At 40.2% G+C, this 17,494-nt stretch overlaps 2 protein-coding genes across 3 annotated transcripts in view; both read left to right on the top strand.

The window, feature by feature from the left end:
• LOC120563339 (homeodomain-interacting protein kinase 3-like) overlaps positions 1 to 1,558 on the top strand; it is a 53,441-nt gene extending 51,883 nt beyond the window's left edge. Inside the window, exon 17 of one of the 2 annotated variants that reach the window (XM_039807454.1) lies at positions 563 to 1,558. In XM_039807454.1, coding sequence (XP_039663388.1) covers positions 563 to 807 — 245 coding nt within the window. In that variant the 3' untranslated portion in view covers positions 808 to 1,558. The remainder of the gene's footprint in view (positions 1 to 562) is intronic. The other variant, XM_039807453.1, reaches the window with a different exon arrangement.
• A 10,690-nt stretch (positions 1,559 to 12,248) lies between these two features.
• The window catches only part of LOC120564289 (UPF0606 protein KIAA1549L-like), a 176,384-nt gene continuing 171,138 nt past the window's right edge, over positions 12,249 to 17,494 (top strand). Inside the window, exon 1 of the mRNA XM_039809146.1 lies at positions 12,249 to 12,753. Coding sequence (XP_039665080.1) covers positions 12,507 to 12,753 — 247 coding nt within the window. The 5' untranslated portion in view covers positions 12,249 to 12,506. The remainder of the gene's footprint in view (positions 12,754 to 17,494) is intronic.

Here is a 17,494-nt window from a genome sequence, read left to right as displayed (position 1 = left end):
TTCTTTTTTTTTCAAAAAAAAAAAAAATTAGAGGGGTTATTTTTATCTTTTTCCCAACACGGTAATAAAAAAAAAGAGTTTTTTGTTTGGTTTTTTTTTTAAAGGGGGACATAGGAAATTTTTTTTTTTAGACTATGGTGAACTTGTGTGTGTTGTAGCAGTGCTTTGCTATTGAGAACGAGGTAACGGTTGCAGTTAGCCAGCTCATTTCGGCTTTGTATGCGTGTGGAAGCACCAGAGACACAAAATAACACCCCAAATTCCAGAAAAAGTGATTTTTTTTCATAATATGGGCACTTTAAGTAGTCAATAATGATTTGCACATACAAAAGCAGGACTTAAGTTCCAAACTGGTATGTATGGCTTGAAAGAACACCGTGAACTAAGGTATCTGAATCTATTTTCTCTCTGGTGTGCATGCTTGTTTGTTGTTTGAAGTCTTTGTAGTTTTTGGTCTTCTTCACTGTCTTTAGTCTTGCAGGCCATGTGGACTAAACTTGCCATTTATTTTTGCAGTATATATGTCCTTGCCTGACTCACTCATGTCTTCTCTCTGCTCCAGTCTCAGAGTCCTGGTCCCGTTCCAAAGGCCGCTGCAGCTTCGTAGGACATCAGAGCACTCCCTCCTCCTTCCCTCTCCTCCCATCCGCCCCCCTCCTGTCCCGGCAGAAAAAAGTGACTGGGCAGCACCAGCATCAGCACCCTCTGGGCTATGGACAGGTCAGTTCAGTTCTTTTCCTTTTACTTTATTATATATGGGGGATTATGAAGGAGCTGAACACTTTGAAATCGATTGGTGAATATTAATGGGGCTGTGTGTGCTTTGCAGCAGAGCTCTAGGGCATTGTTTGTCAGAGCAGCAGTACATTTGGGTAATTTTATAGCTGGTCTGATACAAACAACAATATTCTAGTCTCCTTCAAGGGCTTGATTAAAATGCCTTGATATGTTGTGGACTTGTGTGGTTTGTCTTTTCTGCTTGTATGAAAGATTTAATTTAATTTCAAACACCAGGCAGGGACTGTAAAGGAATGGTTCATCATTTTCGGATATTCGCTTTCCTGCCAAGAGTGAGATGAGAAGATTGATCAGTGTTTTTTAGCAGTGGGGGCAGGTCTGTCCGAACAACCCCCCCACCGTAGTTTACACTTGATCTGTGTAGGCCGCCATTTTTGTTTTAAAACTGTATGTACTCCGTTAAGGGGATGAGGGAACCAGCCTTCTCTGTGACAATAAAACCTGATGGTCTCAGCCACAATCTTCAACCTGGCATCCTGTGCCCCCTTCTCTCTGCATTTCACCCCTAACATAACACAACGAGAAGTATCGCAGCAGTGCCGAGGGGTACCTCCAGGCGGCAGACGCACAGAGGAGTGGGTTACAACTACATCTATAGACTATTTCTAATTTATATTATATTACACTAACTCACTTACCGTTTTAATGTTTCCAGATGTTTGATATCAGCTGACAGAACTGACAAGTTGAACCTTGTCCAATTAGAACGGACCCACCGTGGTGACGTTTTTGGTGGAGCTGTTCGTTTTAATAGTCGACTCGGAAGAAATCGAATGTTTTGACAATAAACTACATCAACATAAAAGTATGTGGAGTTAAATTAAATTGCAATGTGAGCGGCAGCCAACATTATGTCGGCAGGATAATTTAAAAGGCCCCCGCGACTACATTGTGCGTCTGCCCTATTTCTGATACCGTGGCGGCAGAAATTTTGCCATTGCGGGCCGCCACTACAAAATCAACATATAGGAAACACTGTTGATAACACTGTACTAAATATGAATCTAGAGCCAGTAGTCAGTTAAGGGGAAAACGGCTCTGTCCAGAGGTGACAAAATCCACCTACCTGCTGCACCCTTTAAATCTCACTTGCATTAGCTTAGACACACATCTGAATAAAAACCAGTGTTTAAACAACAAGTTGTCGTTTTAAAAACGATTATGTGCCAGGAAAACTCCAAGAAGTTTCTGTTCCTGGCAAAGACGTAGTCCAGCACATATACTCCATAAAACAACAACGTGTTGTTTTTACACTTTTGTGTAAATAAGTCAGGTTAGCTCTTTCCTCCTGTCTGTCCTGTCTTTGTGCTAAGCTAGCCAGCTGCCTGCTCCAGCTTCATACTGAATGGATAGACAAGAGTGATATCAAATGAGCATTTCCCAAAATGTCAAAACTATTCCTTTAACAGACTGTATAGAGTCTGGATGGTTAACAGATTCTCATTGAGCTGGTCTATTCTCTTTCTCAGGTGCAGCCGTCACGGTTAAAAAAGAGGGGAGAGGGGGGGGGAAAGAAAAAAAAAAAAAAAAAAAAAAAAAAAAAAAACAAACAGCCCAACCCGGGCGCCCCCCCCCCCCCCCCCCCCCCCCCACACCCCCCCCCCCCCCCCCCCCCACCCCCCCCCCCCCCCCCCCTCCCATCACCCCCCCACGCGCCCCTCCCTCCCCCTCCCCTTCCATCCATCCACCCCTCCACCCCCTCCCGCCTACAGTCTCTCCCACCAGTTCAACTGGTCAGCACTACACATCCACCCTGGACATCCCGTTCCCCAACCACACAGGCTCCTCCCTTCCCCAACCATCCATCCGCATCACCAGCCCGGCTACGCCCACCACCCCCACCAGTACAAGCCTCCCTTCCCTCCTCCTCACCCTTACATGACCTCCCCGGCCACCTACACAGGCTTCCCTCTGAGCCCCACCAAGCTCAGCCACCACCCCCAGTTCTCGTATATCTGAGGAGCAGAACATGGCCGCAGCAGTACCTTCTGGTGAGGAAGGGCTTCGGGAAATGGACTGGGGCTGCAACCTGGGCAGGAAGAGCTAGCAGCAGAGCACAAAATGGACACTTGTCATTATGAGGAAGAGGAAAATATGGTTAACGAGGAGAATGGATAACAATGTATCATAGGGGATTGAGAAAGAAAACAAAATTAACAATGCTGAAGATAATGTTTTATGGTGTTTCGAGGATAAAGAAATTCACAGCCTCTGTAATCTGGAGGTTATCGTCAAAAGTCAAGTCGTGTTTGATTGTCAGAGCAACTTCAGCTCTGAAAAGACCTCCTGAGAAATCATGTCAGTCAACGGAGGAAACAGTGATTGATAAAATTTGCATAGCTTTATAAGATAGTGTCACAGGAGGGAATGAATTCACAAAGTATGATGATAAGGATATTTTAATTAAGAATGTGTTCTTTGTACATTACCTCCTGTTTTTTGAGAGAGTTGTTTCAGAGAGTATGATCTAATTGGAGATGGGAAATCATTTGTTGTTGCTGTCAATGCGCTCAGCCTCCCCTACCCTTTATCTTTCTTATCTTGTAGCATGTGCTAGCTGGTCAGATCTGTTTGTTAAGCCATCCCAGTCTTATTATTAACCTGGATTGAAAGCTTCTGTCTTTGTTTGAGGCAGACTTCACTGCTGCCATCGCCTAGTGCCTTAAAACCAGAGTCTATGACATTACTTCAGGAGATTATAGGTTGGAAATTTAAATGGGCTTGCAGCACTTAACCTTTTAGACTCTGAATATGATGGGCTTATTGGATAAATAATGCTTGTGGTTATGTTTTTAATATTAGCAAATGTTGGACTTCAGTTTGCTTTCTAACTCAGAGAATGTATTTACTTTAGCTAGAGGCTGCACATTTAGGGCTTTGACTGAATGAGCTTTTTATGTACATAAAGAGTGATTTGATATTTTGATAATCGATTTCTATTCACTATAGTACTTAATTCACAACAGTATTGTCACTGTTTACTGTAACTGCAATACAATCTAGATAGCCTCTGGGTTGCTGTGTTTTTATTATTTAGCATTTAGGCTAGACTTGTATTAATGCATTTATGTTTTAATTTTTGGGAGTGGTATAGACAAAAAAAGATTGTTTCATGTTTTTACTTTTAAATGCTTCTCAGTGTTTGAAATAACCTATCAACTTACAGTATCATTGCTGGGCTATTGAGTGTTAACGGTGTATCGGTAATTGTTTTAAATATTAGTGTGAAACAAACCTTTTTGTCCATGTATTGAAGCCTGTTGTCAGTTTTAATACATTCCTTCAGGGTGGATGCATAGCCTTGATTATTATTTTTTTTGGTTTTGTGTTTTTGATTTCCAGTGTGTAGTAGAGCTGCGTCTTTACCTGTCATATCAGCTGGTATGTTCCTGTTATCAGCACCAAAGACTGTTCATCAATCATTTCTGAAGCATGGTCAATACTATTTCTCCTTTCACCTCCAGCATACTGTTGCAGTTATCATCATTGGAATATATTGTGAGATCTCTATTTTAAAAATCAGGATGAGGTTGAGGTTTTATTTTTCTGAGCTATATTTGGCAAATTGTATTTGGAATGTATAGATAATAAGCTGCTATGTACCGATTATCTGCCACTTCGTAGCTGTGAATTTAGAGGAATAATCTCATTCTAGCCTGCATTCTCTCTTTTGTTCTTTTGTATTGTAGTTCTGATGACTAGATACATTAGAAGTGTTTTTTTTGTAGTATATTGAACGATATTCCTATATGCTAGTGCCTCTGTATATTGGCTTTGTTGTTTTGAAGTGATTGTAAACTGCTGTAATGGAAGTTATGAGTTTTCCTTTTTTTTTTATTCTGTTGCTTTTTGGTGTGTTTTTTTTTGTGTGCGTGTGCATTTAGCATCAGTATTCCAAACATAGGCTGGGTTCACTGTTTAATTCTGTAACCGGTTTGTTGTTGATGTATTAAGAGTTTTTCTCGTTTTCTTCTGATTATATGGCTTTTATTTCCGTTTTTGGACTGTATTTGCAACTCTGCATACTGTACAACTAGTGCCTTTCTTCAAACAAGTGGCTGACAGATGACATCTTGCATTGATATCACAGCAGTCAGAAATTTGTAGACTAGATCCTTCTAAGGGGATCAGCTCCTATTTTCACATCACGAAACCCCAAAGTTGTTTGTTCGACAAAGATAAGGTCTGGAAACAATCTCTTTTTTACATAATCCTAAGAAAGTACAAGTCAGGGAATGTTTCATTGAGCTCACCAAGAACACCTTGCAGTACTGAAAAAACCTAGGGCCTGAATATACACAAATGCAAAGCTTTATTATCACACCATGAATGTATTTGTGGAACTCGAGACATCTGTTTTTGCTTTGCAAATGAGTTATTTGTTGCATTTCCAATGGCTGCACAGCGTATTCTCTTATCTTGTGTTGGGATGTTGATAGTTCTTGTATGCAGCTAATACCATAGGTTGATATCACCATGTGTTTTAGTCAGGGGTTCTTTCAAAATGCTTTATCCATCAATCAAACTCAAATTTTAGGTCCAAAGTTGTCTCATCTCCATCTACGTCAGTGTATTGTTGCTACCATAACAAAAAAAACCTGCTCAGTTTCTTGTTATTATAACATAAACCTATCTAATTTTTACAAGATCCTATAATGTTGAACCAAGATGGTTGGTTTTATTAAAATACAAAGAATGTTTTGGGATATAACAAGATAAAGCGTTAAGGAGTAATTTGGTATCTAGTAAAGATGAGAAAATGTCATATCTAAACAATATCTTGTTATATTGGGAAAATTATCTTGTAAAAACAAGAAAAGTTCGTTATGACATGAAACTGAGCAAATATATTTTGTCATGGTGCTACTCTACTTAATGTATAACATTGTAATGTTTTTGCTATGTTGCTTAAGCAATGGGTGTATTTTGTGTGATCGTCTAATATGCTACTATGTTGACGATGCTTAAACAAATGAGAGGATGCACTTGCAGTACAGCCTAGAATTATAATTAATGTGTGTGTGTGTGTGTGTGTCATACCACAGTAATCTTTACTTTACTTCAAGGAAAATGTTCTGTTTTTTCTTTTAACCCTGTGGTGTACAGCCTCTCGGTGATTCCCATATGGCTTTATTATTTCTGTCAGCTTAGCACCTGTGATGAGATGAACACATGTCCCACCTCAGTGATGTCCCACGCTGTAATCCCCCACCAATTTGGGTTGATTGCTTATGATAGATAATCCCGCCACCATGCAGCCTTGACAGTTGCATCATCAAAGTCAGCAGAGGGTCACACAGTCCCAGATCTAAAGCTCAACAAGCACACAGAGTCCAGCAGCCTTAAGCAACAGTGCAAGCCTTAGAACTGTTTAAATACTAAAACATTGGGGACATTTTGGGGATATGGCAATAAACAAGGATTCGGTCCAGTGCATCTAGATTTTAGGTTGGAATCTGTTTTCAGAAATTAAGGCCTGCTTTTTTTGGGCCCTAGCATGACAAAACCACCAGCTCCACAAACATGGGTCTGAGCATCTCATTTGGGTACTGGGCTGAGAAATAAATTGTGCAAAATCAGATTCCTAAGAAATGTTTTAGGTAGATTTTGTACCACGACTATCTAATTATCGGGTTGACAATTGTAGTTAGACACAAATATGTAGACATAATTGCTAAATCGAAACTGTTACTGTTCTAAATATGTGTGTAGATCTGTGTGGCTTTATGATTTTTATTTTTTTTGATTTTATTGTATTCTTATATGCTACACTAGTTTTGACATGTAGCACCTGCACTGTGCAATATACAACAATATGAGGACTGGGGAAATGATTATTGTTTGGATGTAATGTGTGTCTTACCAGTTTGCGGTCGTTTTCTTTCCCCCCCTCTAGTTCTCAGTGAGTTTCAATGTGATGAAGCCTTATGTACCTTGTCACAAAAAGCGGGTTCCTTCTTGGTGACTCTTATTGGTGAGTGTCAAATTATGAATTGATGGTGTACTATGTCAAGATTCACTTTGAATTAAAAAAGATCTTTTGCTTCAGTCGCTGTTGTCTTTATTGATATACATGTCATGTACAGGTATTACTTTAAGTGTGTGGCTGCAATAAAGGTGAGCTTTCAATGTTTATTATTAAGTGTATCCAAAGACATGAACTATGAAGTGATAATTGCGTAAAATACAGTAATACACTACTCAAAGAAAATTAAAGGAACATACTTTTAGAATGGCATACCTGGTCTAGCATAAAAGGGGCTTCTTTTAGCTACAGAAGAGTTCATGTTTAAATGATCTGAAGTGAAAACAATGTCGATAGAAGTGGCTGTGTTCAGTATATTTGTGTTATTTTCATTAGCTAATTATCCCATCTATGGGCAGGGTGATGTTTTCTCTATGGTGATTGCTGGATGTCTCCTGATGGTCGTTGGCGGTGTCAGACGGCATTTGGACCAGACAGGTTGTCAGCAGTTCAACTGAGTAAAGGGGTTTGGGTGGTAGCTCGTCAGTTTGATGCGTCTTCAAGTGTGTCAGCCAACTATGGAGACATTACCGGGAGACTGGGCAGTACAGCAGGAGACAAAGTAAAGGTTGTTTGCATATGACAACGCCTACACAAGGCCAATATCTTATCACCTTGTCTCGTGGAAATCACAGAACTTACTTCCACCGTGCTACCGAACCAACCAACCAGACTGTTGGATATGGACTCCATGACGATGGTAGGAGACGAGTGGTCTCAGGCCCTATTTTATGTAATGTAATTTTATGAATTCAGGGACAGTGCACAATTAAAGATTAACCTTGTATAAAAACAAGGAGAGATGCATTGTACCAAGTTTTAGCACAATTACTACTGTATTTAACGTCTGTAGTCCATGGGCAGGTAATATTCTCCCTGCATAACACTGTACAGCATGGCCTTGTCAGACCGTTTGTAGGTGTGTTAGTGATTACCTCATCTTAATGTAAGATAATGACCGTCCCCACACAACTCGCAGCTCGTACATGACCTTCCTTGCGCAGGTATCGCTGTGATGGACTGGCTTCCTGACATCAACCCAATCGAGCATGTCTGGGACACACCATCCAGGATTGTCAGAGGCAGAGAATATCCTTCAGATTCTGTTCAGGGTCTCCCTGAAAGAGGCGTACATCACTTCCCACATAAAAGTTGTGATCTATAAAAACAAACTTGACTGGAAAGGCGCAAAGCCACGGGAACATATTTTGAATTGGGAGTGCTGACAAATTTTCCAGAGTGAAGTTTTCAGCCAAAGTCAACCACCACACACCAAACTGCATCATCACAATTTATTGAACTGTATAGAGATTCAATTCATTATAAATAGCCTATCCAAGACAATAATTAGCCTGCTATAGGCTACTGATCCCAAAACACCGGAAAATAATAGACCGTTATCGCTATTCAACCAAGTAAAATTTATTTCATACCCATATTGTCAGGATGAAGACAAAATATCAATATTTATTAAAACAAAGGCTATTTGTGGGGTCAAAACAGTACTAAAGCTTTGGTAATAAAACTGGAACACAGGTACACGCTCCACAAGCGAAAAAAAACAAAACAAGAATAATGTCCAAAATCCAAGACAGAACAAACTAGGCACGGGTAACGCAGGATATAGGAACAAAACTACGACAATGGTACAGAATATGCCTACTACAAGATCAAAAGCCACAAAACACAAGGGTATAAAACACATCACTGAATTATATTAAATCAAATCAAAGTGAAGCAAGCCAATCTGCGGCTGCGCAGGTGCTGCTAGTTTGGTTTACGAGATTAGCTCCCTCGTTGTCTGTTGCTAGCAGGGTCACTCTGGGAGTGACAGGTATAGAGGTGCTGCTGCTACTTCTTTCAGTTACAGTTGCCTCCGGTCTTTTAGGCTTTTTAGCCTGTGGATGATTTATAAAGAAATCCAAAATGCACTTTTGCGCCATGGCTAGCTAACTTCTGTAGCCTACTGTTGACCAGCCGGGAAAGTTTCCACAACTATCTTCACTCATGAATGAGCGTCAGAGGCGCGCGGTGCGCCTCCCTCTTGGCAAAATCAGCAGATTCAGATTCAGATTAATTCGTATTACATTTTATTGTAATGAAAGGGATTAGGTTTATATTAATAATCAATTTTTTGAATTGATGAATTTCTTTTTTTTTGAATTATGGTTGTAGTAGTTTGTCCTTTCGCTAGAGGGTGCTGCAGCACCCTCCACACCCCTAGTTCCCGCGGCCATGGGAAACGGACGGGGGCACGCATGATCCTACTGCCTGTCTTCGCTATCCTGTTAAGCTGTCTTTGTTCGTAGGCCTTGCAGCTCCCAAACCAGGAAGTGATACTGTAGGTCAGTATGCTTTCAATGGTGCCCCTGTAGAAGGGGGTAGGGTGAACAGTGGGGAGACCTGCTTTTCTGAGTCTCCAGAGGGGGTAGAGCAGCTGCTGTGCTCTTTTGATGACTGCTGTGTTGTTGTTCGTTGAGGTCAGGCTGCCGCTAGGTGAACTTCCAAGGACTTCACGCTGCTGACCCTCTCCACAGCAGCACCGTCAAACGGTGTATAATGGTGTTTGCCAGCCCTCCTGAAATCAACTAGCCATCTTCTTCGTCTTGTCCATGTTGAGGGTGAGGTTATGAGACCGGCATCCACTCTGTAAGCAGCTCCACCTCCATCCTGTATGCCGATGTATTGTTATCACTGATGAGACCTACCACTGTTGTGTCATCAGATAACTTGCTGATGTAATTGTTGCTTGTCTGGCAGTGCAGTCATGGGTGAGCAGACTGAATGGCAGAGGACTCAGGACACAACCTTGGGGTGAGCCAGTGCTCTAAGTGATGGTTCTTGATATACCTGCTACCCATCCTGAAAGTCTGCTGCGTCAAAAAGTTAAAGACGCAATTGCAGGTGCCAGTGTCCTACAGCTTCAGCTTTTCCACCAGCTGCTGTGGAATGATTGTTTTAATAGCTGAGCTGAACTTCTAGGAGGATCCTGGCATATAGTAGTCAGTGATTGTATGAAACCTCTGCCACTAGCAACGTGTCGTCTGTGAAGTAGCTGATTTTGTGCATCCAGCTTCTTTGCTCGTGATTTATTAATACAGTAGAATACAATAATCCTGGTTTGTTCTCTAGTGGTGTGGATCAACGGAAGTACATTTCCAGGATAAAGCCCGAGTCAGGCTTTGTCCCTCACCTTCTGCTTTCTGTGTTGCCGTTCTCAAAGTCCCGTTGCAATGGGAAACAACAACAAACTGTGAGTTACCAAGCAAGCAACATGCTGAAAATGGTGAGTTTTGACGAAAATTTGGATTGTGCAGTAAGGCAGACCTGCTTGGTTCTGTCAGTGAATGATTGTAAAGAATTATGAAGAATTTGTTTACGGCATTTACTATCTCACTATGACGTATTTGGACCGATTAGAGACTGTTGCTAGTGATGAATGTTAATGATGTTTTTTTTTTCCTATCCCAGAATGTATGTTTGGTGTAGCCAGACCTTACTCCACAGCGCTGTGGAGATAGGTTTGGCAATGCGAGACTAGTTCTCTAGTTATGTAGGGCACTATTTATAATCCTTGAATCACAGTTATTCAGGAATGACTCATTAGCGACTCATTGTCAGCTAATTCCTGATTAATTCTTCACTCATTCCTTAGTAACAACTCACATTTTTGTGTACCATATTATAAAGTGTTACCGGTTAGGCTAATGCATTTTAATGATGACATTACCAGTGGTTACAGGGTTAGGGCACTAGGGTGTTTCAGCGGCAAAATAATGATTTCACCATTATTTCTTCAACAGTAAATTGGACTCAATGGGAACAGGCCTTCCTACTTCTGTGACAGGCAGTATTGTGCCCTCAGCTCCCACCAGGGGTCGCCTGCCTCCTGCTGAACTCACATCTGCCAAAACATCTTACAGCATAGCAGCGGTGGCGTCACCGTCTTGATCTTTGGTCCTTTAATGATGCATCGTGCTTAATGGCAGGCTGTAGTTGTCTCTTCTCTCATCTGCGTTTAAGACGTGGAGTTTTAGTCGGACCGTTATGACCAGTCAGTTGCTGTCATTTTAACCATAATTACACCAAACACGCAGTCTGTTTCTACCTACTAGAAGCTGCGTCAAGCTAGCCAAAACTAGCAGAAACAAGACAGGAAGTTAGGCATTTTACCATGCAATTTATTTATTTTTTATCTTGCCACAAAAGAATTAGGCCTATTGCCTTTTTACTAACACTTTTTTTTAAGTTAAGGTAGGCTACAAACATTTCTTCAGTGCAAAGTTAGTGATCTAGCCCAGGGATCTTCAACAGGGGGTCTCCTACTGTAGGGGGGCTACCACATTTTTATTATTTATAATAAGTTTTTTCAAAAATGTAAACATCTTAACATGAATCCAAAATATTATTAGCAAACATAAATCAGCCTACTAGTGAAAAAAATACATTAATGATATGCTAAGTGGCCTATAGGTAAGGTAGTCACTAAGGTAGCCATCCACAGATACAATAAGGATTCAGTGTGCCACATGTAAATATTTAACATTAAAACATGATGTATAAAAACATGCCAACAATTATTATACGGACGGACGACAATATTTTATTGTATTTTACAAGCAAATCTGGATTGTATGCTTTAGTTTATAAATGAAGATGAACACATTGGCAGGATGTGTAAGCAGGTAAACTGATAATTCTTTTAGCATTTTTGTATTTTATTTGTCAGGGACCATGCACAGTTCAGGCCCTGTACCAGAGTTAGCTATACAGCTAATTTACATCTGTGGTCCCTGGGCAAGGGAGATAAAACGACAATATAGACAATATAAACAACACAGACAATACCATCAAAACAGATAAAAACCTAACAACAAACAACATGTAACAAGCAGTACTAACACATAGATCAAAATACAAATATACATTCCACGTTATAAAAAGATCAATGATCACATAGTTCATTCGCCTTCAGCCAAGTCTTTGGCATAGGGGCATAATATCATGCTCATTAACATTATAAAACATCTGAGTAGGAACCATGGGTCTTTAACAACAAATAATCAGATAACTATATAGATAATTTCCCCTTGATGCAGGCAGCAGCTTTATGGCGTTGTTTTGTGCTTGAGCATACCTGCCTAGAAAACTCCTACCTCTTTCAAACTCCATGCCCCAAGTTTGTAATTTTAAGAAATGTGTCTCAAAGCCATATAATCCTAATCACGATCTTCTCAAACTAAAAACTGCCCAGAACTACGGAAGACTATATAGCCTAGAACTGTTAAGCTGATATAATTTAGGCTACTGAACAGAACAGTTGAAGTGCCCCTATGTCAAATGCACTTCCAGAGAAATTGAACGCTTTTACTTTGAAGACAGCATAGGCTGTTTTCCGGTATTGTATCTTCGTATTGATGCAGCTGCAAGCGGAGATTTGGACAGCGCTTTTTGCGGTCGCAGTAGGGACAACAGACCTCACACACAGCGCGCGTATACACAGACACAGTGAGACGCGCAAACGAAAAAGAAAAATCTCTTTGTTTCCTTTATTAATCCACACAGCCTCCATCAGGCTCATGGAGAGCGGAGCCCTGCTTGTCCGCACCAGGGGCAGGTTTATCGGATGCCTTTCGCCACAGCAGCGCCGTTTGTTTTCCCTTCAGGATTAATTGGTTGACCAATGGCTCCAAAACATGTGCTCCTCTCCAACAGCGGCAGCAGTGACCCCGGGGTTGGAGGGGTAAAAAATAAAGGAGACCTCCGCTCTTCCTCTCCGAGGGCATGGATCCTGAATGCGGGGATGGTGGCCGTCTGTTCGCCAAGTAACGGGAAGAGGACGCGAGCGCTGTTTGGGATGCTGGCTCGGTGGTTTGTGACCATCGGCGCGGTGCTGATGCTGATGCTGCAGAGCTCCTTGGCCGCTGACGGTAAGCCACTGATGCTGTGTTTATTATCCAACCTGTAAGATTAATCATACAAATAAACCATTTAAACACCACAAGTCCAGCAGCTTGAGTGGCGCTGGATGTTCATACTCCCATTACAGTCTCAAGCTCGCTTGATTTACCATATTATTAGCCTTATGCAGTTCTTGATTTGCCAGTTTAGGAGAATATCAGTGTGTGGAAGATTTCACCTCTGTTGATACGTGATAAAACAACAGCTGTGTTCTAGGCCATATGGCTGTCCTTTTAGACGCGTCTGGGGATGTTCTCTGAGGGGATTGATGTTCTGACTGCACTTTATATATGTCTATGTTGTATTTAAATAATCAGTGTAGTAGCACACAGGCCCTAACCGAAGTCACGTCCCCAAACACGCAACCGGAGCACACAGCTGGACCGCAGCGCTGCGCCGCCGCCGCCGTTTTTGCATCAAGGAGGGAACTTTTAATTCATTCATGGAGCATTGAGGCCCGAGGTCGTCACTCTCGAACACCATCCATAGGGGACGTTTCATAGTGGCACATATTAATAATTTATGATCTCCGTGTCTCCACAGCCATCCGAAGAAAACAGCAAAAGACGACATATATAGACATAAATAGCAGCAAAGACGTTTACATATTTCAGTCATATTGCTTTGAGTACAGAGGACAGGACATTATTGTACTTCAGTAAACAGACAGGGGTTTGTAATAATTTTTATATAATATTGACTACAAAATGCAATTTATCTTTTGATCCCTCTTTTGACATCCCTCTTTTGATTATTATTTTTGTAGTATTTGATTCCCTAAGATATATCATTAAAGGAATATATTTCATGTTTTTTGAAGCACTGGACGGTGCTCAACTGAGCTTTCTGGCTGCATAACCTCAACCACAACCAACCTCGAGGCGTCACTGTTTGTCATTTGCGTTTAATTTTGCATTGGTTCAACTTTGGAGGCCATGACTGCACATAGTCAAGTTTAGAATTCTTAAAGATTGATTAGATTTTTGACACCTTCTTGAAAACAATTTAACATCAAGGATAGTCAAGTAGGCCTATATACAATTGACATAAGTATACACCCAAAGTAATAAAGCATCCTTTACAAGAAGTAGACCTGCAAAAAATGGAGATGTAAATGCGTCCAAGATTCATTTGGAATCTAATTAAGCCAGGTCCAGAGTTGCTCAGAGATGCAACTGGCTATTAAAGGATTTATTCACCCACATTATTTAAAAAAAATAACAATAACAACATTTTTTCACTTAACCATAGGCTATTGGTAACTAGCAATATAGATAGTTTGCAAGTTTAGATTTAGTTTTTAGTTTTATTTGCAGAGGTTTGGAGATGTTGGCCTCTCAGACTTCTAATGCCAACTCACACTGGAGCTAAATGGAATTTTAATGTTGGTGCTGGCAGCACTGAAGATGACATTTGAAAAACTTAAATGTCAAATGTCTTGTCTCTTTCCAGGAATAATGACTGTGTTTCACTCATGCCACATTTCACAGACAACTGTGGAAGGTTTTCAGTGTTAGACATGGTGCTGCAGAAGTTAAAAAAATTAGCTTTTCTCAATTATAATGATCCAATAAAACCACAACAACACAAAAATATTACATTACATATACGTATCGTAGCTGTCACAATACAAGTTATCCACAAATACAAAAAAGCAATGTCAACCCCCACCCAAACTGAAAAGAAAAGAAAAAAATAGGATATAAGCTTTCTTCTTTTGTTTTTAAGTACACTAATCAACATTACATTTATTTTACATTTTATGGACAACAAATAATACCTTCTTAGGCAAATATAATTTGGTGCCTCACAATAATCTATCCTGCCTAAACACCTCATGTACAAACACCCAGGATACTCAATACTTTATAAAATAAGAAACTGATCACTCTCATTTTCCAAAATTGTGTAATTTAGGACAAAAGCAGAACAAATGGTCCTTTTTCTGTTTTTGATTCAAATCACAGCTCTGATTAAATTGTTGAACGTTTTACTGGCTGCTTTGTTGGCTTGCTGCTATTTTATATTTTGATAATTATATAAGTGATTGACTGGCTAACTTACACTGAGAGTTAGAAAGTCAGAAGAAGATTCCCTCAGTGCCACCTCAGCAACCTTTCTCATTAACTCTCAAATTGGAAAACAATGAAATACTGAAACGTAATAACACAGTCCAACACTATTCAGGGTGTTATTTGAGGGTAATAAGGAAAGACTGTGCCCCTATGATAAGCACAAATGTATTAAATGCATACTCCCTTGTTAAGCACAGATTTGAGAATAAAAGCAGAAATACAGAATATGGAGAAGATTGCCAAATGATTTGGAAAAAGACAGTTTATCTGCCCAGCCTCCCCAGTTAAATCTAAGCAAATCGCCCACTCACACACAGCATATCCTCTTTTATATCATACTGCGTGCCAGAGCGAGCTTTTCCATAGCATGGCTTGGGGAGATTTGACTTTCTCTCTCTTACCTGGTTTCTCGAGCATTCAGCTGTTTCAGGTATTTCAGAGAGAAAACCTTTTTTTGTATTCTCCATCTCCATTTATAACAAAAAAGGATGTTTTGGAGGCTGTGTGTGTGTGTGTGTGTGTGTGTGTGTGTGTGTGTTTTCTTAAATAGGTCTACAAGGATCTTCATCCTCAGTCAATAGCTGAGATCTATTGGTCCATGTTACCATGGGAACAGATCTGCAGCTAGTACTTTTCTCACTGTGTGTCTGTGTTTGTCAGTCAGAGATTGAAATAACATCTGAGTAAGTGCCAGGTTAGAGTCTGTTGCCCAATAATCAGCGTCAGATGACACACCAGTGCAGATAAACCATTCTCTAAAGCACTGATTTGTGGGTTTGAACTGACCTTAAACCCTCCCAGCTGCTAAATATCTGGCTTTCTGGTCATCTCTGAGTCACTTACCACATTGGACTGTCGTTTTCTTAGAATTAAACATCATTTGTGTATGTGACCCTTTTGTCACCACTTTCTATACTTGACATCTATTACACACATTTGGAGGTAAACACATAATTTAGATGTACCAGAGGTGTCCAGAGGGCTCTGGGCAATAAAGGAAGATTAAATGATTGGGCTGCAGCCAGTAACTAATTTGTTCAAAATGAACAGGAGCAAAATATCTTTCCTTCCATGAATCTGTAATAAAGAGAGCCATTTCTCACAGCTTTTGTGTTTATATCTATCTAGATAGTCTAATATAATATAATTACTAAAAACAGCATACAAATTAAAGAACATACATTATAAGGAAATACTGTCCATGAAACAAGCACAAAATTCTGATCTAAGTCAAGAATGATCTGATAAAAAAAGAAGTAAACATACCTAAAAAGTATGAAAATAAATGTCCAAACCCATTTGTCAACTTGGGGTTCGCATTTCATCTTACCGCCTCTATGAATGGCATTTCACAAAAGACACTGGCAACCAGTCTAGCTACTATTTTTAATCATGGGCAACAATGTCAAAGGGTCATTTCACCAAAATGTTAATCAAAAGCAAATGTATGCACTTATTTCTAGTGGTATTTTGCCATGCAAATAGTTTGAGTTTAATTTGCCTTTTGAGGTATGTGAGATTTCTGCCACCACCCCGATACATGGAAGTGAACATTTTAGTTGCCAAAAAGGTGCTGAAAAGGAATCAGACTCACCCATAGAGTCAAATAACCTGGCCGGAACAGTGAGGAATTGAATGGCAGGCCACAAAGTCACAAATAAATCCTTTGCTGATCATCATTTATCTGCTGCCATCAATTAAAGAGATCGATTTTGCTGATTAGTTGCAGCATGTTCTGGCTTCTTTCTGTCTCCTGAGGTTTCTGAGCACGCAGGAGTTGGCTGAGGATCAGAACTCTGAGAATCTGCGCTCTGTGAAACTGATTAAAAGTTGAGTGTCTGCCCAGAAAAAGTTTCTTGCATCTAGTAAGAAGAAAAGTAGTGTTACAGTTGTTGTTACCTGCCTATACAAGAGAGAAAGAAAGTAAGTAAGAAAGAAATCAATAAAGAAAGAAAGCGGGCAATCAGTCAGATTCAGACTTACTGATGTTGAATTAAATTGTGATTACAGGGTCAATACAATTTCAGCTCAGAGTAAAGATTGGCATTAAGAGGGTGTTATATTGCATGTTGCTGCTTCATATCAGTACAGTCACACATAGTGAACTTGATGAGATATGGATATGCAGAGCTTTTACACTGTTAAAGCTGATTTGGAAACAGCATTGTGTCACAATGACTCATTCCGAATCTGCTTTTGCATTCGATCATGTAAAGGATAACATCTATAAATATCTATCTTTGCAGAGATTTACTAAATGTGAAAGGAGAATGCTTTTACTGTGTATTTTCCTGCATATGTCAATTTTTAGTATTTGACTCATAATTGCAGCAAATTTCACAAGGTTCATGGTGCACAAAGCACCAAACTCCTGTTTAATGCATAGAGACTGTGAGATGATGATGGTCGACAGATGAGAACACTTGCTGTGCTACAACCTGCTTCATTTGATGTCAGCTACTTGGCTTCATAAGGATTCTCGCTCAGACACGATCGTCTACGGTTTAGAAACCTAGACATATTGAATGAATGGCAGCATGTTCCACTGTGTCCTCTTCAGCGCTGAAGTAAATAACATTTCCAAAATTCAATTCGAAAGGTTGTTGAAGCCACAGTTCATTTCTGCTGAATTAAT

This window comes from Perca fluviatilis, chromosome 8, assembly GCF_010015445.1.
Source record: "Perca fluviatilis chromosome 8, GENO_Pfluv_1.0, whole genome shotgun sequence".
Lineage (NCBI taxonomy): Eukaryota > Metazoa > Chordata > Actinopteri > Perciformes > Percidae > Perca > Perca fluviatilis.
This window is presented reverse-complemented; position numbering and strand designations above follow the sequence as displayed.